Here is a 23,098-nt window from a genome sequence, read left to right on the forward strand (position 1 = left end):
ATACCACAATAGACTTGTCGGTATTCTTGCAGGATAGACAAACAATTTCATAATGTCAAGGTGGTCTAGATGGACATCGGCTAAGTGAGTCAGCCAATATATATCAGCACCTGCTGACCAACATCTGTATCCAGCCATGTCATGCCACAATCAAAAAGAGCGTGTCCACGAGGTTTTAAAAAGAGATAAAGTCTGTGTTCGGTGCCTAAAATGTCAAAAGAAAGAGGTTGGATGGTCTGGCAATTAAGTAAAAGTGTGCAAGCAAAAATAAATTACATTGCATCATCCGTGAATCGAACACGGGCCTCGTCGATGGCAACGACGAATTCTACCACTAGACCAATGATGCTGGTTCATGTATGTGGATCCGTCTTAATAGTACATGACCACGACTGACTAAACTCCTCTTTATCGCAGACTACGTTTGTATGCTCACTGCTCGTTGCTTGTCGCTTGTTGGCCCATGTTCATCGACCCGAGCATGAGAAATACGACCAAGCCGCATGGTTTCCAGGTAACCTGATTGACTCCGCAGACATAGCTTCAGTTGCAAGCTGTGCGCCCCGTAGCACTGCCCCGAGAGAGCCCGTGATTCCAAGACGATCGGGCCCAAGATTGGGGGCCGGAATCGGACAGCCGCTCGCAAAAAGTCTATACGTCAGGGCGCAGTCAACGGATCGCTTGAGGCGAAAGCTGTCTCCGAGGTCCAAGCGCGACTCAGCATGGCCACAGTATCTGCTACATGGACTCTGACCGGTCGAAAGAACGAAGAAGCGCCCAGCCGCGCCCAAACATCCCTTCACAGCCCCCTTGTTCACGGATGGGGGCCGCTAGAAAACATCTCGAAGCCCGTGGAGCCTCACGTGTGGTATGACGGTAGCCCAGACATGCCGTGCCCCTGGTCGCTCGTTCTCGTTCACGTCTGGGCCCGATGGGAAGGGGGTTGGCATGCTACATCGATACAACAGCGCAGGGAAGAGTCCAGGAATGAAGGTCGAAGCATTACATCCCGGCATTACTACCTTAATTCGAGGTTTCCCTTTACACTCTCCACTGGACGTACTTCGGTATGCCCGCCGTGGAAAGCAATATAGTCGACTATAGTCTGGTCCTCATACCCAAAGTAGACAATGGACGATCGCAGTGACTCAGTAGTTCGGGTACTCGGCACCCCGGGCAACCACTCTCTCTGGGGGAACCAGTGGATACGCCCCTCAATCAGATCGACTCGATTTGGGGGCTCAGCCATGGAGAGGCTTAGGGTGGGAGGGTCTTGGGACTTGCAGGGAAAATCACAATTGGCCTCAGGATTGGATCCACGACCCACTGCGGAGAAAGCTGGCAAGGCTGATCTCATTGTCACGGTCACTGTTTACTTGTATTTAAACCTTGTAACCCCCTTCCCCTCTCACTTTGGTCTATCCATCCCTTCCACCTCTATTCAACGCGATCGTCACTTCATCACTTGAAGATCCTTAGGCCATCAAACTATGTCTGTGAACGGTACAAACGGTGCTGGTACTAGCAAGGCTCCCGTCGGGCAGCCGGAGCGACACCCTCAGCACGAACGAGGTCTGGTCAAGGTTCAGCCAGCTCGACTGGATGATTTGCAGCCCCGATACGCTTCTACGATTCAGCATGATCAAGACAATCCTGAGGCGCACGGCTGGTATGCCCGAATGAGTCAGTATTCCTTGCGACACCTATCGCATCCACTCTAATCTCGATATCCTGGTAGTTCACAGCCTGGGAGAATGCATCGGTTTCTGTGGTGCCATCCCTGCTGCATCTGCTGTCCAAATCCATTCAAGCCGGTGGACCAGGGTCATGTTGGTCTTGTCTCGCGTTATGGACGGTATGTACTACACCTCTCACCATTGTGATCAAATCTGACAAACCACCTGCAGCTTCGAACGTTCCGTGGATCCCGGTCTGGTCAAAGTGAACCCGCTCAGCGAGCACCTGTACACTGTCGACGTTAAGATTCAGATTGCCGAAGTCCCTCGCCAGGTCTGCATGACCAAGGACAATGTCACTCTGAACCTGACTTCCGTCATTTACTACCAAGTCACCTCACCACACAAGGCCGCCTTCGGTATCTCCAACATGAAGCAGGCGCTCGTTGAGCGTACCCAGACCACTCTGCGCCATGTGATTGGTGCTCGCGTTCTGCAGGACGTGATTGAGCGTCGCGAGGAGATCGCGCAGTCTACATCAGAAATTATCGAGGAGGTCGCCGTTGGCTGGGGTGTCCAGGTCGAGTCGATGCTCATCAAGGATATCGTTTTCAGCAACGAACTGCAGGAATCGCTCTCCATGGCTGCCCAATCGAAGCGTATCGGTGAGAGCAAGGTCATCGCTGCTCGCGCCGAGGTTGAGTCTGCCAAGTTGATGCGCCAGGCTGCCGATATCCTGTCCTCTGCACCTGCTATGCAAATCCGCTACCTCGAGGCTATGCAAGCTATGGCTAAAACATCCGGATCTAAGGTGATCTTCATGCCCTCCGCCCCCAATGTATCGCAGCAGCTCGCTGCCGCCGAGAATGCTGGTGAGGGCCTGAGCAACTACGGCATCCCGAGTCCCAATGTCGATGCCGGATTCCAAAGTGCGATCAACGCCCGCGTCGTCGAGGATATCTAGATGACTTGCTTGTCAAAACTAGCGGGCTTCACTGTGTTCTCGCCCTTGCTTTGACGTTACGACTTTTTTTACTTCGCTTGTGATTTATAATGCCCCCGAGACATAAGCAGTCGGCGAAGGACACTCGCTTGCTGTTGTTTCTCTGGGATTTAACGTGTTGTACTCTGGCTTGACGTGTTTTGGAACGATACCCACCTTCTTTGACGATACTATTACCCCAAGAAACGTGTGCGATATGCGCTTAGTTCTGAGTTCACTAGCTCTTCCCTCAATATAATTTTGATCGATTCTCTACTATGAATGACCTACCAAAGTCGTAATAGATGTCGCGTTGGACGAAGACATGCTGCGAAAGAGAAGTCCTCTCATCACATTTCTCCTGATCACAATCGCGAGCAATCTCATCAAGTGTCTAGTTGCTGATGTAGAGAATCTCGCGCCTCTTGTATATCCCAAGGCGGTGAAGCCAAGTGGGACAAGGCGATGCACCTAGCGTGGAGTAATAACCACCTCCAAACCGCAGACTCATTCGGTTGTTGTCGTGAATTGCCCTTCCAAAGAAATCACCATAATTTGCAGGTCGAAAGGAACCAAAGTTTGCTTCATGGCTTCTTTGAACGGCCACAATACCACGGCACGAGCGGCACCGAAGATCGCCAATCCGCAGGCCGACACAACACCCAACTTCGCAGACCCAAATTTCGATCCCGCCGAATTCCTGAATGAATCCTTGTCGCCATTGACCGTTGCCTCGTTGCAGTTGAATGCTTCTCGAGCACCCGGCTCCGTACCTTTGACCGAGCTGTCCGCCCAGGTCCAGTCCTTGCTCTCGCAAATCAGTGCGCAGAACGTGCGCCTCTCGAGCACATTATCCCAGCTCAGCGATGAGATACTCCGAAGTGGTGGACGACTGGCATATGAAGTGGAGGTATTACGAGGGGAGACAATCGGATTATCAGAAACCTTGACGGAGGTGCTGCGCGACGATATCGCCAAATTCGTTCCAGAATCATCGCAGTCGAACAACACTGCTGCAAGCCGCAAGAAAGAGATGACCCAAGAAGGATCCGAGGATTCAACATCTACAAAGGAGGAGGGTGTGACTGCAGAGGAACAACGGGACGAGGACCCAGCCGAGCCTGAATACATCTCGAACCTGCGCACACTCAATCAAGTGCGATCACGACTAGAAGATGTTGTCCAGACCTTTGGTGATGCAATGGAATGGCCTCTGCCGCCATCCGAGGTCTCATTTTCTTCTTCCTTCATCTCCGTTTCCGGCCCTGAGATGGGCCCAGAAGGACAAGACCAGGAACAAAAAGGACAAGAGAGCATGAAGAAGCTGCGCAACGAGATATTAGAGCTACTTGATAGTGAGGGCGGAGGGTACAAGGGATTGGAAGCCGCTACCCAGCGCCTAGAGACATTGCGGACATTAGCAACAGTGTGGAAGGGTTCTGCAGAAGAAAAAGCGCGATCTCGATTTGTGGATGCTCTGGATAGAATTGTGGATGAGCGACGGCGAGTTCTGGAGCATCAGCAGGCTGTGGCTGACCAAAGTCAACGCGGGCCTAGATCGCGCGAACAACGTCGCGACAGCGATAGTGGCGCCCCCGCCGGCGGACTATTCCGCAACCTTCAACGACTGCGCGAAGAGATCTATCCAGAGTAGCGAGTATATATACCACTAATGAATCAAACATGAACGTCAATAAACCCATGCACCTCAATTGCTGAACGCAGGATCATTCTCGTGTGTTGTACCGCAAACGGACGATCGGCGACGGTTCCATATCCACATTCGATTGCGTACTTCCCGCGTGGCCTTTAAATATCTTGTAACGTCCAGGACTTCAGCACCATGTCCAGCCCCTCTCTGACCTCCGTCGTATAATAGTCCCCATATGGCTCCCCTCAGCCCGTCTGTCGACGAGGCCAAAAATGCGGCCTCAACGCTGCTACGGCAGGTCTATCACCGTCGCCCGCGATCCCCACGAGCCAAGTCGATCGCCTTTCTCGCCCTTTCAATCCTATTCTTCCTATACATAGTCTCCTCTTCATCAAGGGTGAGTGATGATGATTTTTTTTTTTTCCGATCTGGACGAAACAATCCTTGCGAGGACGTGGCTAATGACCACGTCAATAGCAACCAGAGCCCGATTACTGGACTAAGTTCCCATCGCGCCACCCTTTCCCTGAGCGCCCTGAAGATGCGCAGGTCGTTCTTCCGCCAAAGTCAGACATTTCAATCAATAAAGCCCTTCCGCACGACCTTGAGAAGCCCAATCCGTACCTCCATGTCCTCCTCTCCGTCCCGAAGACCCCCTTCGTCCCATCGCAAACCCGCGGTGTCTGTCGCACATTGACATCCGCCATGATCTTGGGGTATCCGCCTCCGACATTACTTGGATACGGATACGAAAATGCTCACAAGACCGAGTATGAGCGCACAATTGACCAGGTTACTCGATTACGCAATTACCTCAAGAACAGTAAGACCATCAACGATCACGATTTTGTGTTGGTTGTAGATGCTCTGGACGTATTCTTCCAGCTGCCGCCTCAGATTCTGGTTGAACGATTCCAGGACATCTTGCGCACGAGCAACAAGAAGTTACAGACGAAGTATGGGTTCGCGGCCGTGCAGAACGCACCGGGGGCACCAGCGGAGACAGTGCAGAAATACTCCCAGCGTGTTCTATTTGGTGCCAGTAAACTCTGCTACGCCGACTTGGAAAATGATCCCGGCTGCGTGTCCGTCCCGGAGTCCTCTCTGCCCCGGACGTATATGGATGGAAGACAGACCATTATCATGATGGACATTTGAACCGGCCTCGATGGTTGAACCCAGGCACCGTGATTGGCCAGGCTGCTGATCTGATAATTATCTACGATGAAGTCCTGCGGTTGATACATCAGCAACAAGAAAAGAATAGTGACTACCAGGCTCTCACGCAAATGTTTGGACGCCAAGAAGTGGTGAGAGAGCTGGAACGTCGCCGAACCGCCAGCTGGCCCGTGGAAATGTTCTTTAACCTCCTGGGTATCGGTTATGCAACCAACATCTCGGGAATCAGTGTGCGGTTGGAGACAGGACATCGTTATGAGTATGGTATTGGCGTGGACTACAAGTCCGAGCTATTCTTCAACCAGATCATGGCCAAAGGCGATGTTCAGTGGCTCAAGTATAGCAACGTCACTAAATCCGAACGCCTACAGATGGAGATGGCGGTTCCCCGCGAGTCTCGTCTTCTCCTTCCAGATGATATCGCAGCCCTCCCGGGCCCATTCAATCAGACTCGTTTCGCCAAAGAGCTCACAACGCGTCCTGAATGGAACGCTACCCTCGACAAATTACCTAATTCGGACACCCACTCCTGGCACACGGTGCCTCTGATGACGAACGGCCACTCTGCTACCATCCCAGTCCTCGCACACCTCAACGGCGACCCCAAAGTCCGTGATACATGGTGGGGGAACATGTGGTTCTTCCCATGGGCACGCGCCTTACTCCGGAGATACGTCCGCTCCGCGCACGGCTTCGACGCTGCACAATCCGCGCTTTTGGGTGGCCAGGACTGGTGGGATATGCGCGGCGGACGAGGCGGTATCTGGACTGACGACGAGACATGGATCTCCTTTTCTGAGATCTGTGAAGGCCAGGAGCGTGATCTTTTCGATGATGACTTAGGTCTCTGGGCGAAGGAGAACGGTGATCCGGAAGAACCAGTCTACAATCAATTTGGGAACTTGATCTACGGGATTGAGCCCAAGGAGGGTCAATGAAAAGGACTAGGTGCTAGCCATCTTGCTTCTATCGCACTTCATTCCTCGGTAACCTGATGCACTTGTCTCTCGCTGTACATGATCGATCTTGTCGAGTCTGGTTTGAGGGGCCTGCATTTATCTTTTTTCGTGGCATTTGATGCTCGAGAATCTTCTTTCTGTTTGATACCACTGATTGTTTGGGAGCCATGTCTGGTGTACGTGGTCGTGACCGGGAGTTTTCGCGTGTGGGATTGTATTATAGATCGGTGCACAATCGATGCCAGGAATTTCATTGAGCTGGTTTACATAGAACTCAGGCCCTAGGCAGCTAGAGCTTATTTTTTTTCTTCCTAAATCTACTATGTCCGTATGCTGGAGAGAGATACACAACAGATCTGAGCTCTCATTGGATCATCTAACATCCGTTCCTGCATTGCCGCGACAGACGCAAGGAACAATGCATCGATTCTATAATAAACCGCATCGAAGACTCATTTCTTAAGAGCCAGCCCTGGAAAGTATGGACATCCGCATAAAATTCAAGTGTGTAAAATTGAAGCTACGCTTCGGGATATCAAAAGCCTGTAAAAACACCAAAGCCCCAATTTCATATCCACCTCAAATATCCTCTCCATAATTCTCAGCCAATGTCTCCTTAATGATAGACAAGATGACCGGCACATCCTCATCAGCAATACGATCCTCCCGCTCCTCAACGACAGTGTCAAATAGCGCCATGGCACTGTAGTCATCTTCACCCTCCCCCTTCCTCGCCTTCCACGCCATTCGTATGACCCTCATCGACTTCCATCTCTCCATCTCCATTGGGATGCCCCTCCGTATCTGTCGTACTCGTGAGGCCTAATCCGAGGTTCAGGATCATAACGACCTCGGCTTTTGTGAGCCCGTAGGGCTGGAGTTTTGTAATGATGTCGCGGAGGGCGTAGTCCATGGGTGTGAGCTCGTTGGACGGGACTTCGGGAAGTAAGGAGGGATCTGGTTCACCGTCGCCGGCGCCGGGTCTCATGGTGCCGGTCATGGCGGCTTGGGATTGGGACTGGGAGGAGGACGGGCGGGGTGCATGACGGGGATATTTGAGAAGATGAGGGGAAATGCGGCTGACATAGTTGTGAATCTGTGAATTATGAGCTTTTGAATTGCAATCTCGGAGCTTGTGAAGCTCGTCGTCAATGGATGATTCATATGCAGGACTGGATGATTCGAGTCGGGCTATGATGGCCCCTGGGAAACGGCGAAATGGAATCTGTAGATGGCTTACTTCTTTCACAACTGTATTATGATCTCTCAGATCGGGGCTTGGGACCCATGGTCCTCGGAAATGCTGTGGCCGAGGGGGAACCCGGTGGGGTGGATTGGCGTTTAGGTATGCTAGCACCTCGACGTTGGTGAGAACGGCGGATTGGGGGTCCAGGATCTGTGGTCCTGAGGTCAGAAGAGTTCCAATCTTTCTCAAGTAGACGGCTTACCCTCATTGTGTTGATTTGGGGATGTATGGATGGTAAAAGTTGCGTCGAACGAACGGAAAATTACTCGTTCTGCCGGCAGAACGAGGCGGTATGACTAGCGGCCACTCTCATCATAGATAGCCCAGGAAAGGCTTAAGTCGGAAAGTCCCAATGCAGCGAAACGGGGGAACAAGACATGACCTACAGAGACATTTACGACATTTACAAAAATATAAGGTATGAACAAAATTATTCAGCCAGACTGTACTGCCTTGTACCATCAAGCACCTCTGCGCCAGGAAAAGACCACGTAGATCAACCTTGAAAATGCCCTCAAACATGTGCGAGCAGGTCGCGAAACAAAAAGAAAGTGATATCATACAGATCCGCAAAAGCCATCCGTCACATAGCGAAACTTTTTGAAAGAAAACATTTACTCGCCCTTGCTCTTCTTCTTCTTCTTCTTCTCGTCACCGTCGTCGTCCCGCTTGCGCTTCTTGCCGTCCTCCTTGTCGGCCTTCTTGGCCTCCTTCTTGGCCTTCTTCACGTCCTTCTTGCTGATGGCTGACGGGTTACCCTTCTTATCGAAAACGATCTCTCCACGCTCAAGCTTGCGCTGGTAACGCTTGACACTGAGACCGGCCTTGGCGGCCATCTTCTCGAGCTCTGTCTCGGCAGGGCTGTCGGAATCGGACTCGTCAGAGTCAGCGTCGGCCATCTCCTCGTCGGAGACCTCCTCGACCAGCTTCTTTTCCTTCTTTTCCTTCTTGTCCTTCTTGGCGGGGGAGGGCTCCTCGTCAGCCACGGCATCGGCATCGGGGTTGTACTTGCGGGCCTCGTTCAGGTCGAACTTCTGGGGCTGGGCCGTGCCGTTGGGAGCAATGGCAACGCCGCGGGGCTTGAGAGGCTTGCCCTCCATGGCAGCGAGCTTGCGCTCGAGGTTGAAGCGGGCTTCGGTGCCGAGAGCAGCCTTATCCTCCTCGGTGACATCGTCAGCCCAATCAGCAAGTGAATCCACACGGATACCCAGAGAAGCCTTGGCGGCAAGGATACGGGCCATCTTTCCCTTGTTGCGGCCGGTGGCTTGGCCGATCAAAGAAGCGTGGTAGATCAGACCGTACTTGGGAGTGTCGTGCTTGGTCTTCAAGGCACGGAAGAGGGCCTTCTCGGCTCCCAGAATCTGGATGGTAGAGGCAGGGCTCTTGGAAAGGCTGGTCAAGCTACCAGCATGAGCGATGAGGCGAGCACCAACGAGCTCGCCAACAAGAGCAGTCAGGTTGGGAGCAATGGCGTTCATACGGGAGGTGAGGTAGCCGGACAGACGCTGGCGGTAATCGGCAAACTCAACAACCTGGGTGGCCAGGGCCTGAATGTTCTCCAGATCCTCCTCGCTGATCTCGGTACCCATGGAGCGATCGGCAGCAAGCTTTACGGCAGCTTCAATCTCCTCTGGAAGGATCTCTGAGAGATCAACAGTCTCCCAGTTAGTGCGCATACCCATCTTCAAGACAAGCTTAGAGTAGGCAATGTTGTCGTTGAGGATCTTGGCCAGCTCGGGGAAGTGCCAGCCGTACCATTCCTTAACGCGCATAGCGTAGGTGTTGAGCTCCTTGTCGAGGTCATCGAGCAGACCAATGGCCTGAACGATCATGGTATCGATCTTGTCGGGGGAGAACTTAAGCTTGTGACGGGCAAGAGAGTGGGAGAGACCGAGGGACATGGCGGACATGTCACTAGGAGCCAGACCGGGGATAAGGGCGGCGAGGTGCTCACGAATGGCACGGAAAGCATCGGAGGTGGTTGAGTCGGCAACCAGGTCAATGGAGAAACCGGGAAGTTTCCCAATGGCGTTTCCTGCATGTCAATTAGGATCAATTCGCCGTGAAGTGGGTTCCAACTCAATTGTACATACCGAGCTTGGCGTCCGCAACGGCGAGAGTGCCCTTCTTCTCATCCTTGATTCCATCGAGAAGGGAGGCAAGACGGGGAGTGACCTTGCCCTCAATGATGGCAGCGGCCTCCTCAACGGCAGTAGCAGCGCTATCAAACTTCTGGAAACCCTTCAACTTGAACCTACATGGTCGGTTAGCATCGTCTGCCCGCAACAAAAAAAATTTGCGCCGGTGCAGCAAAGAATCTGCGCGCACGAAGATCTTTCTCCAGTACGCTGGAATGCTGCACGTACATTTCGGAGACACCCTCAGCAGAGGAAGCATCCTCAGCGATGTCCTTGCGCTTCAGGAGCTTCTTGTCCTTGGCCTTCAGCAGGGCATAGCCCGCACTGGTCTCAGTGAGGAGGAAAAGCGACATGGTGGGCAAACCACGGCGTGTAATATATTGCAAAACTTCGAAACAAGACCCCGGTCTAAATGCAAAAGAATGGAGAGGCAGGGGTGGACCGTGGACGCAATCACCGTTGGAGAAGAACTAGAAATTTCACACGGAAGAAAAAGTGCAAAAGTCGAAGCCACGCTGTGGCGGTGGCTTATGTAACCACCCGCCGTATATCGAGCTTCAAGTGTAGCTGGCGACTCCCCGTTTCATCTGTTTCCACTCCACGCACCATGGAGGGCCTTTTCTTCAATGTTAATGCCGGGTAAGTAGCTTATGGCTTTTCTGAGGTCATTCCAGCACTGACGGTTGTCCAGATACGTTGAGGGTATTGTTCGAGGGTATCGGAACAGCCTTCTGACCGGCCAGAACTACTCCAACTTGACACAATGCGAGACCATTGATGGTACATACTGCTCAATATCTACACAGTGGAAGCAGGTGTCTAACAAAGTACCTCATAGATGTGAAGCTTCAGCTGGGCCCCGCCTACGGCGACTTCCTCGCTGCTCTTCCCCCCAACCCCTCTACCTCCGCCCTCGCAGGCAAGATGACCGACAAGCTGGTCGCCGAGTTCCGATATCTGATCGCACAGTCCACCGGCTCAACTGCCAAGTTCCTCGAGTACCTGACCTACGGATACATGATTGACAACATTGCCCTTCTGATTACTGGCACCCTGCACGAGCGCGATACTCGGGAACTCCTGGAGCGATGCCACCCGCTGGGCTGGTTCGAGACTCTGCCCGTTCTGTGTGTGGCTACTAATATTGAAGAGTTGTACAACTCGGTGCTCATTGAGACTCCTCTCGCCGCATACTTCAAAAGCAGTTTGAGCCACCAGGACCTTGACGAGCTGAACATTGAGATCGTTCGGAACACCCTGTTTAAAAATTATCTGGAGGACTTCTACAACTTTGTAAACACCCATCCCGACTTTGCTGGCCCCACGCGGGATGTCATGTCCGAGATCCTGCAGTTCGAGGCCGACCGCCGCTCCATTAACATTACCCTCAATTCTTTCGGTACCGACCTGCTTAGGCCGGAGCGGAGGAAGTTGTACCCCGAATTTGGAAAGCTGTATCCCGAGGGAGTCTTGATGCTTTCCCGGGCTGAGGATGTAGAGGGTGTGGCATTGGCTGTTAGTGCTAATGCTGACTACAAGTCATTCTTTGACGCCGTGGGACTGAGCCAAGGCGGCGGTATGGGTGGTATGGGTGGAGGCCCAGCTGATGGCAAGAGCTTGGAAGATCTTTTCTACCAGAAGGAGATGGAGATGTCGAAATTGGTCTTCACCCGTCAATTCACCCCGGCGGTGGTGTACGGGTGGTTGAAACTGAAAGAGCAGGTAAGAGCACCGCAGAGAGTGTCTGTACTTTGAAACTAATTGCCGACACTTCGACAGGAAATTCGTAACGTGACCTGGATCTCGGAGTGCATTGCTCAGAACCAGAAGGAGAGAATTGGAAACTTCATCTCCGTCTTCTAGACGCAGACACGTCATGATCTCATTCCCTCTGCTTTTTTGTACCTAACCTCTGGCCGAGCAACATTGCTTCTGCCCATTTTGTTGTATCGAGTACCCTTTGTTCTTTTTGAGTATTGAAAGTGAGCGCATCACCTCCTCTGGCCGGGGCCATGGCCATACCTGGATTCGGCTTTATTGTCTTTTCGATTTGAGGCGTTCGGCTATCTTCCTTGATCTTCCATTGTGATATAGAAAGAACAAATTTCATCAACTAGATGAACGTCTATTACCTCGGTATGCAGCTCCAAGAGCCTTGCCTGCTCGCCGCTCAAGTGTTAAGCTCCTCGTGGTAAAGCGTAAGCCGCCCGGGGTATTAAAAGCTGTACAGGCGACTTGAGTAGACAAATAACGCACTAGATGGGAGACAAAGTGACTGTGCATGAATTATTGACTTCAATTTAGGCATGTATATGTGCAGATGGCAGCAGAGGGATAGCCAGATAAAACAGGTGACTTGGGAGCCAGCCAGACCGAGAGAACGACAGAGAATCACAAATATACAAAATGCTCTCGGTGTACCAAGTCTACTGTGACCGTGGTTCTATATTGTGAAATTTCAGGTAGGTAAAACATTGCGAAGAAAAGGTTCGCATCAACAACGCCGTATTAATCCACAAAGAAATTCATTGCATATGCCAGAGTGGGATATGGAATCCAGCTCGTTTTTTTAGGGGGGTTGTCAAAATCATTGAAGCTCAGTCATACTGGAACAGAACGCTGATGCTTTCACCGTGGTGAACGCGGCGGATTGCCTAGAGAAAGCGGTCAGCATGTGGCGCGGAGAATCGGACGAATGTTACTCACCTCGGCGAAAACGTGGCCGACTTCCAACACCTCCAATTTCGGGCAACGGCGCAGATGGTCGCCCTGGTCGACGCTGTTGGTCACAACAACCTTGTCAAGGGCGCTGGCGTTGATGCGGTCGATGGCGTCACCACTCAAGATGCCGTGGGTGAGCAGAGCGTAGACCTTGGAGGCGCCCTCGTTTTTCACCAACTTAGCAGCCCGGGTAATTGTGTTCGAGGTGTCAGCCAAATCATCAATCAAGATAGCGATCCGATCACGGACGTCGCCGACCAACATCATGGTCGCATTCTGGCGGTCAGTGATTTTTGTGGGGCGTCGCTCCTGTGCGAACGAGTCAGAAGATCCATTTGGGTTGTCGCGCGATCTTAGAGGAGTGCCTAAACGAACCTTGTGAATAAGGGCAAACTCCATCCCCATCTGATCGGCGATAGCAGTGGCGCGCTTGGCACCGCCAGCATCAGGGCTGACAATGACGGCCTGCTTGTAGTTGGGTATGTTGCGCTGAATATAGCTCTTTAGGAGGGGACGGCCGTAGAGGTTATCAACCGGAATATCGAAGTAGCCTTGGTACTGGGGGTCGTGAAGGTCCATCGTAATGATGTGATCGGCACCGGCGCAGGTGAGCAGGTCGGCCACCAGGGTGCCTGCTTGCGCGACCCATTGCTTGTAGCCAGGCCGCGGCTGGAAGGTATTGATTTTAGAGGAAACAGAGCTTGCAGAGTCTTCGGCAGCTCCGTTTGTTGCCATGGACTTGAGGGAGTCATTAGTGTCACTCCGCGGAAGTCCATTCCCCGGACGCCGCTTCACGGGACTACCGTTGCTTTCCTCAATTTGAGCCCTGGCGAGGCTCTTCTGAAGATTGTCAATTCCGTTCAAACCGAGTCCGTCAGCTTTGGCACCTAAGCCCGGGGTAGGCGGGGTGCTCTCAAAGGTGTAGCCACTGTTGGGTCGGTTCGGCACAGATGATTTGACAAGTGGAGCTCCGGCCTTGTCATAAGGAATGTCACTCTGGCGAGAATAGGGGAATAGAGGAAGAACAGCGGTCACTCGTCGGGCCGAAGCAGTCTTGCAGGCGGAAATGGTGATGAGGAGTTCCAGCAAGTGATCGTTGACCTTGCCACCTCCAGATTGAATGATGTAGACGTCCTTACCACGAACCGACTCTTGGATTTCGACTCGGGTCTCACCCACGGCAAATTTGGACAGCAGAACATCCGCAGGTGGGATGCCCAACACACTGCAGATGCTCTGAGTCAACTGCGGGTGGGACGTGCCACCGATGACGACCAGATTGCGGACCATGATTTCCGAATGTGTTGATTCAATGGCTTCGCAGGAGATTGTTAGAGGGGGAGACAGGAAGGCGCTGGATCGAATGGAAGAGGTCGAGGGATCTGCCGGAGACAGAGAAAATCTGGGGCGATATCGGACTGAGGTAAGATAATGGCGGATGAAGGAGGCAATAGAGTCAAGAGTGGAGAGTAAAAGCGATTACCTCATGACGCAGACACGAGGTGAAGACAAACAGCACTGAAGTAAGATCTAGAAAAAACCGAACAGCTCGTGTGAGTCCCGCGTTAGAAAAAAAGCCTCTTTTTGGAGAGTGGAACAAGTCTTGGCCTCGGGTTGGCTGCCGTTGGCTGCCTTAGGCTCGCAATGATTCCGGATCAGGGAAAGCGCCTGAAGCCCCGCAGCAACGGGAATGGACCGGCAGAAAACGGCGGTGCAGGTCATGCCAATGGTCAGCGCGTACTTTTCCCTATAGGTACTAGCAAGACCTCGAGGTAAAAAGTGCATGCTCAATGCAGCATTCCATTGTCCCATAAATACAGGCGGCGTCGGAGGAAAGGAAAAAAAATAACAAGAAATAACACATTGAAATGAATTCGAAACGCTCCCCACGCCCCGGTTCCGTAGAAATACACCCCGAAAACACTCTTGGGTTCTCGATCTGGTTGATTCCTTTAATCACCAGTCCCGACCTCCCTAGACATTTGTTAGTATCCATACTCATGAAGACATTGTTTGAAGAGGGGAGATATTGAGGCTCACAGGTCAAGTTGGACTCCGTTGCTCACGCCATAGTCTTCCAGCGTCAACTGGTCCTTGAAGGGTCGTTCGCCTTGGCGTTTGAGGAGAATCTCGTGGGGTTCGCGGCCGATGCGGGCGGCAACTTGTGCCTTGAATAGCTCTGGAAGTAGTCAGTGTACTGTACCAGTAAGGCCCAAGAGAGAAGGATACGAACTGATAGGATCCGAAGCCAGACAGGGAATCGCCGCCTTAGTTCCCAGACGATCATTGACATGAACGACAATCATGGGCTCTGATGACTGAGGCACGACGGGCTTCTTGTCTTTCTTCTCTTTCTTCTCCTTCTTTTTCTCGCGGTCATCCCGGGGTGCCTCTCGGTCGTCGCGTCGGCGGTCATGGTCACGGTCACGTTCACGGTCGCCGTCTCTAAATCTGTCGCCATCACGATCTCTTCGTGGCGATCGTGGTCGGTCACCTCGGTCCCGATATCCTCGATCTAACTTGCGATCGTCCCCGAGGGCCTCATCATCGCGCCGCTTTTCTTTCCATCGAAAGCCTCCCGACTTCTTAGGTCGATCTCGGTCGCCATTATCCCGCCGGCGGGGTGACCGGCTTCGTGTCCGGTCATCCATGGTGAAAGATAGGAAAACGAGGGAGATTTGTTGGTGCCCGACCAACCAGCCTTGATGTCAATGGAGGATGTGCCAATGGAGGCACGTGACCGGGGAACTGCAGCTCTCATCTAACCTGAGTGGGACTAGCGCGTAAGTCGGTCCCAGATGAGCTTCTTTCCGTTGTCCCTGAAGCTCGAACAGATAGCTTCAATCGTCTCGAGCTCCTGCGTGGTGTTATTCGCTCTTTAATTCGCCATGCCCGGTCGGCTTCAGGTCCAGCGGCCGTCACCCACTACCGTCAGCTTCACTGTCTCGAACGCGCCTCGACGCTCGAGTTCCCCCGCGAAGATCCTCTTTGGTGTTCGGGTTCTCATACGCGCAATTGTCTTCTGCTGTGTCATCATAGTTGGAACGACGCGCTCGAGGCATATTTTCTTTCACCGGTATGGTCGGTTCATACCTTGGCAGGATGTGTGGTCGTCTTCTCTCGGGTCCAGGGTTTGCGATCTGGTGGACACATACAACAACCCATGGGTAATCGCAGTGATCAGCACGCTGTTGGTTTGGGGAGTCTTCCGCAGGGGCTATACGGGTATGGTGTTTGAACCTATTTGCTTTTAATGTGCACAGTCTAATTACGTCCATGCAGAGGAATCGCTCTTGGTTATCCGTGGCTTCGGCATCCAAACGTCCACCTCATCCTCTACCTATCTGTCGACTGCCGCAACGAGGTTCATTCCTACCACGCAGATTCAAGATATCGTTATCCATGAAGCCTTCAAAGGCTTTGAAGTTAGATTTTATCTGGCTGTCATTGTCGAAGGCGAGCCCGATGTCTTGGTGGTCTTCCCAGTGGGTCTCCTGCCAACTTGCGTGGGGTTTAGGCTAACTCATTACCAACTAGAAAATGCTACCAAACCGTGAGATTTTAGAAGAAGTATGGAGAGGTTCCCGGCGTTGTCTTTATGATGCAAAGTCATGATACGCTGGGGGATAGCCCTCGCTCATGTTCAAGATGAAGAGTATATACATTGATCAAGCAGCCCGGTTTTTGGACGCAGCCTCCTGCTCCTTTGCGGCCACTTTGCGCTCTTTTGACACCAGCCACCTGGCGTTCTGGACCTCCACTGGGTCAGTTCTGGTCTTGTCCGAAACGGAGACATATTTTCCGCCGAGGCGAGCCTCATCTGCTCCAAGCCAGACTTTGACACCCCTGCTCTGCTTCTTACCCGCGCCCTGCTTTCCCTCCAGGTTCTGGACGTGGGTCTGATCACCTTGACTGACCGTCAAATCCAGCAATGCGCCGGCCAGAATTTCATCAATCTTGCGCTGTCTCCAAACAGACCATAGCCCATCCACCACGCCTTTCATCCCAAATTTGCTGTCACCTTTAGCACTTTGGTTCTTGTTCAGGCGGGGATCTCCGGCAAAGACCCAATTCAGAGAATCTTCCCGGCTGCCAGAGCTCTCATCGGGGAAAATGCAGTCCCACAGAACCAGAGGGGCGTCGGATGCCATCTCGTATGTTGGCTTCCGCGGATTCTTGGCAATATCCAGTAACTCGGCGACTATTGACGGAGATTCAAGCCCTTGTCCGACCAGGAACAGAATTGCGACCATATGGCGGACCTGGTGCCACAGGAAGGCAGAGCCATGCAGGGTGAATGAATAGACTTGGGGTGTGGAGTAAGAGGGGTTTTCAGAAGTCACCATATCCCCATCGGGAATGTGGTCCTCTGTCGCCTGAAATCCAGGTCGACCGATATAACCCAATGGGTTCGACCTCGGGTTCACGAATTCAATATCGGAATGATAGATGATCCGCTCAAAGTTCTCAATTTGCTTGCTGGTATCCAGTTTACAAAAGTTTCGGAAATCGTGAACTCCCTCGAAGTGCTTGGCAGCTTCCCGCATAGCATCAATATCCAGCCAGCCCTCGCGGAATTTGCTACGCGGGCCATTGGCTTTGCCCGTGCGGTCCGCGAAGCCGAAGGCACCGGGAGTAGGAGAGAATGCAGGCTGAGTGAAGAAGTATCGGTATCGGCGCTCACGGCAGGAAAAGCGAGCATCGAAACCAGGCGGTGGGTTGGGGCACCAGGCCAGGACACGGATATCCTCGGGCAGGACCCTGTTCAGGAGTTGTATGTAATTCAATTCATCAGCCACATCATCCCAGTCCTTGTTCAAGGACGCTTCCTCGATCTGCATCGCATCGCCATCTTGTTCCGAAGCGGCCTTGGGCTTGGGCTTTGGCCGTGCACTGCGGACTCGAACTCCAATGACCTGGCCAAATGCGCTCACACCGCGATCCGTTCTTCCTGCCTTTGAGTAATCACATCCATCCCAGTAGATCGAATAGGGCCGCATTACTCTCGGTTCAACATCGTTTGGCTCGTCCTCCGAAGATGTCTCGGGGGTGATCAGCCGTGTCCGGCGCATTGCCTTCCACAACACCTCCTCAATCGTAGGAAGAGGCGTAGCGTTCCCATTCGTGTGCTCGAGGCCATTGTACTTCTGACCCAGATACGCAAACTTGAGAGCAATGAATCGAGTCGAGTATTTGGATGGATCGAAACCACGGTCCTGCTTCGCGCCTCGCGAAGGAGCAGGGGTATGAGTGATATCGCCTCCCGGCGAGAAGGCACGCTTCTTTGAGGGCTGAACCGAAGGCTCGGCGAGAGGAATTGCAGGTTCGTGGACGTCGATCGAGATGGGTGCGGTGGGTGTCGCTTCGGATGCTGCCGTGGTCGGCGCATTGTACTGCGCAGCCTGGGCATGCAGTTGCCGCTCGAGCTCGGAGATTCGATCGATCAGGCTGGAACTGCTCCAGGTTGTATAATCGGGGCGTGCATCGTCGCCGATGCCAGCCATGGTTTGGGATTGTGGGCTGTGCTCGCTCGTAAAACACACTCGCGATTTGATAGCGCTTTGTGGAATATACTTCGGTATCTTGAGCCTTGCTGATAGCCTCCACATACCACTGGGGAGTTTGAGTATCCAAAGGGCCCAGCAACGTCGAGACGGGATATGCCTTAGTGGTAGGAATTTTATGTCCGCGGAGCTTTTGGTATGTATCGTAATTTTTGTCGTCATGTATTGTAAGATGAGGCCTATGTCCGCTCTATTTTGAGAGACTAGCGCGTATGAGATTGTATGAATGATGCTTTTGCATTGAGAGAAGAGTGGTTGAAATCAATTTAAACTTGAATGCTAAGTATGGCCATCTTTGGTGGCCATCTCCCAGGACATGGATGCTGGAGGGGTGAGTTATATCTCGTAGGGGCTCCCGCTGGCTGAGCCGGAACTTCACATCATAACATTTCTCCATGCCCCTATATTATTGCCTTTCTCAGATCTCCATGACAAGTGCATACTGAACCAGAGCTATAGCATGACTGAAATAGGAGGCCGAGAGACCCAGAGCACGGTCAAGTTACTGCTTCTTGGGGATCCGGGATGTGGCAAGTCCACCTTTTTATCGTGAGTTTGTACAGTGTTTTGATGCATATCTCATTGAATTAACAAGCTTGAATACTGCATCAAGAAAGGACAATACTAACAATGACACAGACGTCTGAAGAGTGGGAGCAGACCAACACCACAACCTGGCGCCGCACCAGACAGCCCACCAATTATCTTAAGAGACACTGACCAGCCTTTCATTTATGATATTCGTTTTTCGAAGAAAAGTTTCACATTGGAGCTCTATGATACGTCGAATCCGAACCAGCACTGGACAAGCCTGCAGCCGGACGTGGTTGTGCTAGCCTTCGATATTTCCAATCGGCAAACCTTGGAAGGGCTCAAAGGGGTAGGCTCACTGACTATCGGAACGAGGATCTTCAGCTGACAGCAAATTAAACCCAGTGGCGAAATGATATTATTCGGTTCTTCCAACATGGACAGGGAGAGCGTATACCTGTTATGATGCTTGGACTCAAACGGGATCTGCGACAAGAAGACGAAAATGTCATTTATCCCCAAGAGGTAGGTGACAATGATCCTGAGAGAAGCTAGGTGTGTTGACTAACAGCCTCTCGAGACCTACCGTATCGCTCAAGAACTTCGGTGTGACAGGTATGCCGAGTGTTCGGCCTTGACGGGCGAGCTCGTCAAAGAGACATTCGAAGACCTGGCGAGGCTCGCGGGGATGACCAGCACAGAGAGAGGTGGTCAAACCGCTGGGACCTGTAGAATCCTTTGAGCACTGAAGATACCCTCAAATAAACGAGTGGAATGACGAGATGACATATGCACCACGACACTGTCGCTAAGAGGTGAGACATGATCTAGCGCGTAGCGTTATCACGGCCCGGAACACATGGTTGTTATCTTACAGTTGTTACGGGGATTATTTCTACGTGATCAACTGCAGATACCGAGCACGACCTTTTCCGATTACTAGAAGATACATACAGGGAGAAACCAAGGTAACGATCAAGTCCACCTTGTAGATTGACAGCACAGGGCTTTCCCCCAGTTGCAGAACACAACTGGATATCTTTCCCTCATAAGCGCCAGTCAATGATTGACGTAGCTATCCCTCTCCGATGCGAAAAACATGGAAATCAAAAAGTAAGAGTGCTGGCAGGAGATCACTGATGCAAAAGGACGTGGAAGGTTCCCGGTGAAAGCTCTTTTTTTTCTTCTGCTGTTTTCAGTTTCTTTTGGACATTGGACAGAAACTAGGATAGACATGTCAAGGGTTTTTGCGGGAGATGGTGTATTCCATTGTTGTCAATGGTTTCGGAAGGTGAATGAATAAACAAGAGCATTTTGTCATTTCCTGTGTCTCGAGTACACGGGAAATCGCCACAATCATCCCGGATCGCCATGGCTTTTTGGATTGAGGTCATACTTCCCCCCTTTCAACGACTATCCTTGTTCCAGGCCGAGTGGATTTACCACTTAGCCTCAGTGGCAGCAGCGGGGGCAGCAGCGGGGGTCTCAGCAGCCCAGTCACCACCCTGGGGGGCGGAGCTGGCAGCCCAGTCAGCACCGTCAGCCTCCCAGCTGGTGGCACCGACAGCAGCGCTGGCAGCGGCGAAGGCAGTGCCGGGGACACCGGCGCCAGGGGCGTTCACATCCCAGTTGTCACCAGCGAAGCCGGACTCGACGGCACCAGCGCCGATCTCATCAGCACCGGGTACCTTAGCCTCATCGGCGATCTCCTTGTTCTCCTCGGCCTCGGGGTCGCGGTAGAAGTAGAGGTCAACAACGGTGTCCCACTCGGTCTCACGGGTAGCAAGGGTACCACGGAGGCGGAGAACCTCACGGGCGAGCATCCACCAGACGAGACCGATGGAGTGACGACCCTTGTTGTTGGTGGGAATGGCAACATCGACAAAGTCGGTGGGGGAGTCAGTGTCGCAAAGGGCAATGACGGGGATGTTGACGTAGGAAGCCTCCTTGATGGCCTGGGCATCGGTGCGGGGGTCGGTCACGATGATGAGACGGGGCTCCTTGAAAGAGCGGGTGATGTAGTTGGTGAAGTTACCGGGAGTGAAACGACCGGCAATGGCGGTAGCACCGGTGTGGGAGGCGAACTTCAGAACGGAGCGCTGACCATAGGGACGAGCAGAGATGACACAGATGTCAGCGGGGTTGTCGATGGCGGCGATGATGCGGGCAGCCAGGACGATCTTCTCCCTGTTCCATCGCATTTCGCATTAGCCCAGTTGAAGCTTTCACACAGATTGCTTATTCGCTTCCCACAACATACCAGGTCTTGCCAATGTTGATGACATTGACACCATCGGGACGGGTCTTCCAGAGGTAGGGCTCCATGTGCACCTGCAAGTTCTTGGAACCAAGGTGGCACTGAGCAGCCAGGAGCATCTCAATGTCCTGGGGGGGCAGGGTTGAAAACCGGGGGAAGCTGGGAGGGGGCCATGGTGGGCGATTGATAGATTGATGTGCTGGAAAGATCAATCGTCTGGCTCTTGTCGTGGTGATGGAGGGAGAAGTTCGAAGCCAAATCGCGAAACCCACGCCGCGCCTCGGGAAAATTTCGCTTGCTGGTTGTGAGCGTTAGGGCTAGGGCATGCTTATATAATACGAATGAGGTCTTTTGCTCAGGTGTCAATATGCCAAAGCCTTAGGCATGAAGAATGGACCGACTAGGTCTAGCGTTTTTTCGGCCGGCAACATGATTTCCCGACAGAAGGGTTGATCGCGAAGAACTTCGCAGATGCCATAGGAGGCCATTGAACATACACTCACCATGCCTCCGCGATTCTCAGTTCAGTCTCCTTGGAGCGCCTTGAAAGGTATGAATCGGCTCTGTAGCTGATGATCAGCTATATTCTTCGCGTACAAATGCTGACGGTACAATCTGGTCTAGGCACGCTCTCTGGGCAGACTCTCTCGAGCGGAACCACCATCACTGCGCGTGCGGCATCCACCAAGGCTAAGTCGCCGAAGAAACATGACTTTTTCATGATCGCACATGCCCGGCAACGAAAGGCAGCCAATCTTTCTCGGCGAAAAGTTCTCGAGGCTGAACGCGAAGCCTCGCTCGGCCACCCTGTGGAAAGCAAGCCGACACCTTTCATCCAGGAGATTCAAGCGATTCAGACTGGCACCCAGGCCCCAGCATCTGGCATTGATATCAACTATTATTTGAAGCCGGATGAGCTCAGCAGTGCGCTTCAATTCTCTAAGGATCTTACCGAGCCGCTGAAGAATCCGAATCGTGATACAGCGGACCCTCAGCAAGAGGCGGAGGCGGCGGAGTTACATCAGCAGCAACACCGAAACGCAGAGGAGGCTATTCAGCGCATTGTGAACTTGAGCAATGGCAACACCAAAGACCGCCTTCGATTGAATGTACAGAAGTGCATCGACCAATTCGGCCGACACAATACCGACTCATCCCTACCACCTAAACCCGCTGGCGTGCGTCATGAGTCTGCACCGGTTCACCCAGAGAAGGCTCCTCGTATTGGCCCAGATACTGGCTCTCCGGAGGTTCAGGCTGCTATTCTGACAGCCAAGATCGTGAATCTGTCTCGGCACCTGAAGACTACCAACAAAGACAAGCACAATAAGCGCAACCTCCAGCTTCTTGTTCACAAGAGACAGAAGCTGCTTCAGTATCTTCGCAGGAAAGAACGAGGAGGCCCCAGATGGCAGAACCTCATGGAGACTCTCGGCTTGTCTGAGGCCGCATGGAAGGGCGAGATTGCCATCTAGGATTTGTATTTTGGCTTCCGACGATACGCAATATTCGCCGGATTCTCATCCTTGCCTAGTGTCTTGAAGTGAGCATCAGCGTGTGTATTTTTTTTTTTTAAAACTTTGGCCAGTCCTGGCATAGGAACTTACCGGTTCAACCATTCTGATCTGAGTATTCGCGGCTATTTTGCCTGGGCAGATCAGAATTATGTGTACGAATAGAATCCCATTTTTATTTCTTCATATTTCTGATCTCGTGTAACGATGCATCTGAATTCTAACACCAATAGGGACCTAGCGACTTTTACGTTTACACGTATTGGATAAACGAGCTGCAGATTGCTATAATTCTTCGGTGTCATGCATGCTTGGGATGAACTCTCCGACTACTCCCGAGCCAAAGTACAAGAAGGCTTAGCCTGATTATTTACCATCGTTGTAAAGACCGGGTCCTCATATTGCTCTCAAGGCGTCATGAATCAGTTGCGTTCAACAAAATTCAAGATGACAAATTGGATGCCTGAGGCATCACAACTGAGCCCTCACCGCCTCGTCAAATCGCGCTATTCTGCCCATCTCGAGACGACAATTTTGGACCATATCGAAGTGAGGCCGATCAGCAGGTGAACGCGCCCACCGTACCTTCCTGAAGTGAGAGCGTTTGCTCTCGCGCACCTTCTTAACTCTTTCTACCACGCTGGAAAGGACAAACCCGCGAACGTCCGCAAACAGACCCG

At 52.4% G+C, this 23,098-nt stretch overlaps 13 protein-coding genes across 13 annotated transcripts; 7 read left to right on the forward strand and 6 right to left on the reverse strand.

The window, feature by feature from the left end:
- Positions 1-1,490: 1,490 nt before the first annotated feature.
- Positions 1,491-2,640, forward strand: N7477_000358 (slipin family protein; the record flags this gene model as incomplete). Its single annotated transcript, XM_056962021.1, has 3 exons — positions 1,491-1,669; positions 1,739-1,855; positions 1,908-2,640. The coding sequence occupies 3 exons, from the start codon at positions 1,491-1,493 to the stop codon at positions 2,638-2,640; spliced, it is 1,029 nt and encodes a 342-aa protein (XP_056827024.1).
- Positions 2,641-3,244: 604 nt separating this feature from the next.
- Positions 3,245-4,312, forward strand: N7477_000359 (uncharacterized protein; the record flags this gene model as incomplete). Its single annotated transcript, XM_056962022.1, has 1 exon — positions 3,245-4,312. The coding sequence occupies one exon, from the start codon at positions 3,245-3,247 to the stop codon at positions 4,310-4,312; it is 1,068 nt and encodes a 355-aa protein (XP_056827025.1).
- A 232-nt stretch (positions 4,313-4,544) lies between these two features.
- On the forward strand, positions 4,545-6,426 carry N7477_000360 (glycosyltransferase domain-containing protein; the record flags this gene model as incomplete). Its single annotated transcript, XM_056962023.1, has 3 exons — positions 4,545-4,706; positions 4,787-5,351; positions 5,408-6,426. The coding sequence occupies 3 exons, from the start codon at positions 4,545-4,547 to the stop codon at positions 6,424-6,426; spliced, it is 1,746 nt and encodes a 581-aa protein (XP_056827026.1).
- A 736-nt stretch (positions 6,427-7,162) lies between these two features.
- N7477_000361 (uncharacterized protein) lies at positions 7,163-7,901 on the reverse strand (the record flags this gene model as incomplete). Its single annotated transcript, XM_056962024.1, has 2 exons — positions 7,163-7,843; positions 7,896-7,901. 2 exons carry the CDS (start codon positions 7,899-7,901, stop codon positions 7,163-7,165), a joined length of 687 nt encoding a protein of 228 aa, XP_056827027.1.
- Positions 7,902-8,307: 406 nt separating this feature from the next.
- Positions 8,308-10,184, reverse strand: nop58 (RNA-processing protein NOP58; the record flags this gene model as incomplete). Its single annotated transcript, XM_056962025.1, has 3 exons — positions 8,308-9,728; positions 9,787-9,947; positions 10,060-10,184. The coding sequence occupies 3 exons, from the start codon at positions 10,182-10,184 to the stop codon at positions 8,308-8,310; spliced, it is 1,707 nt and encodes a 568-aa protein (XP_056827028.1).
- Positions 10,185-10,438: 254 nt separating this feature from the next.
- Positions 10,439-11,694, forward strand: N7477_000363 (H(+)-transporting V0 sector ATPase subunit d; the record flags this gene model as incomplete). The annotated part of the gene is made up of 4 exons (XM_056962026.1): positions 10,439-10,470; positions 10,523-10,611; positions 10,670-11,553; positions 11,611-11,694. The coding sequence occupies 4 exons, from the start codon at positions 10,439-10,441 to the stop codon at positions 11,692-11,694; spliced, it is 1,089 nt and encodes a 362-aa protein (XP_056827029.1).
- A 734-nt stretch (positions 11,695-12,428) lies between these two features.
- On the reverse strand, positions 12,429-13,932 carry N7477_000364 (ribose phosphate diphosphokinase subunit PRS5; the record flags this gene model as incomplete). The annotated part of the gene is made up of 2 exons (XM_056962027.1): positions 12,429-12,485; positions 12,538-13,932. Coding segments are annotated over 2 exons (1,452 nt in total), but the record flags the coding sequence as incomplete, so codon positions are not given.
- A 572-nt stretch (positions 13,933-14,504) lies between these two features.
- On the reverse strand, positions 14,505-15,203 carry N7477_000365 (ubiquitin-like protein HUB1; the record flags this gene model as incomplete). Its single annotated transcript, XM_056962028.1, has 3 exons — positions 14,505-14,526; positions 14,593-14,731; positions 14,786-15,203. The coding sequence occupies 3 exons, from the start codon at positions 15,201-15,203 to the stop codon at positions 14,505-14,507; spliced, it is 579 nt and encodes a 192-aa protein (XP_056827031.1).
- A 237-nt stretch (positions 15,204-15,440) lies between these two features.
- N7477_000366 (PIG-H family GPI synthesis protein) lies at positions 15,441-16,167 on the forward strand (the record flags this gene model as incomplete). Its single annotated transcript, XM_056962029.1, has 3 exons — positions 15,441-15,777; positions 15,835-16,037; positions 16,090-16,167. 3 exons carry the CDS (start codon positions 15,441-15,443, stop codon positions 16,165-16,167), a joined length of 618 nt encoding a protein of 205 aa, XP_056827032.1.
- Positions 16,168-16,220: 53 nt separating this feature from the next.
- N7477_000367 (pseudouridine synthase DEG1) lies at positions 16,221-18,056 on the reverse strand (the record flags this gene model as incomplete). Its single annotated transcript, XM_056962030.1, has 1 exon — positions 16,221-18,056. The coding sequence occupies one exon, from the start codon at positions 18,054-18,056 to the stop codon at positions 16,221-16,223; it is 1,836 nt and encodes a 611-aa protein (XP_056827033.1).
- A 520-nt stretch (positions 18,057-18,576) lies between these two features.
- On the forward strand, positions 18,577-19,389 carry N7477_000368 (uncharacterized protein; the record flags this gene model as incomplete). The annotated part of the gene is made up of 4 exons (XM_056962031.1): positions 18,577-18,665; positions 18,756-18,996; positions 19,053-19,172; positions 19,219-19,389. The coding sequence occupies 4 exons, from the start codon at positions 18,577-18,579 to the stop codon at positions 19,387-19,389; spliced, it is 621 nt and encodes a 206-aa protein (XP_056827034.1).
- A 697-nt stretch (positions 19,390-20,086) lies between these two features.
- Positions 20,087-21,023, reverse strand: rps0 (40S ribosomal protein uS2; the record flags this gene model as incomplete). Its single annotated transcript, XM_056962032.1, has 2 exons — positions 20,087-20,834; positions 20,908-21,023. 2 exons carry the CDS (start codon positions 21,021-21,023, stop codon positions 20,087-20,089), a joined length of 864 nt encoding a protein of 287 aa, XP_056827035.1.
- A 385-nt stretch (positions 21,024-21,408) lies between these two features.
- On the forward strand, positions 21,409-22,379 carry N7477_000370 (mitochondrial 37S ribosomal protein uS15m; the record flags this gene model as incomplete). The annotated part of the gene is made up of 2 exons (XM_056962033.1): positions 21,409-21,454; positions 21,529-22,379. 2 exons carry the CDS (start codon positions 21,409-21,411, stop codon positions 22,377-22,379), a joined length of 897 nt encoding a protein of 298 aa, XP_056827036.1.
- Between the last annotated feature and the right edge of the window lie 719 nt (positions 22,380-23,098).

This window comes from Penicillium maclennaniae, assembly GCF_028827695.1.
Source record: "Penicillium maclennaniae strain IBT 15551 chromosome Unknown utg000001l:1.0-3280838.0:1.0-3283122.0, whole genome shotgun sequence".
Taxonomy (NCBI): Eukaryota; Fungi; Ascomycota; class Eurotiomycetes; order Eurotiales; family Aspergillaceae; genus Penicillium; species Penicillium maclennaniae.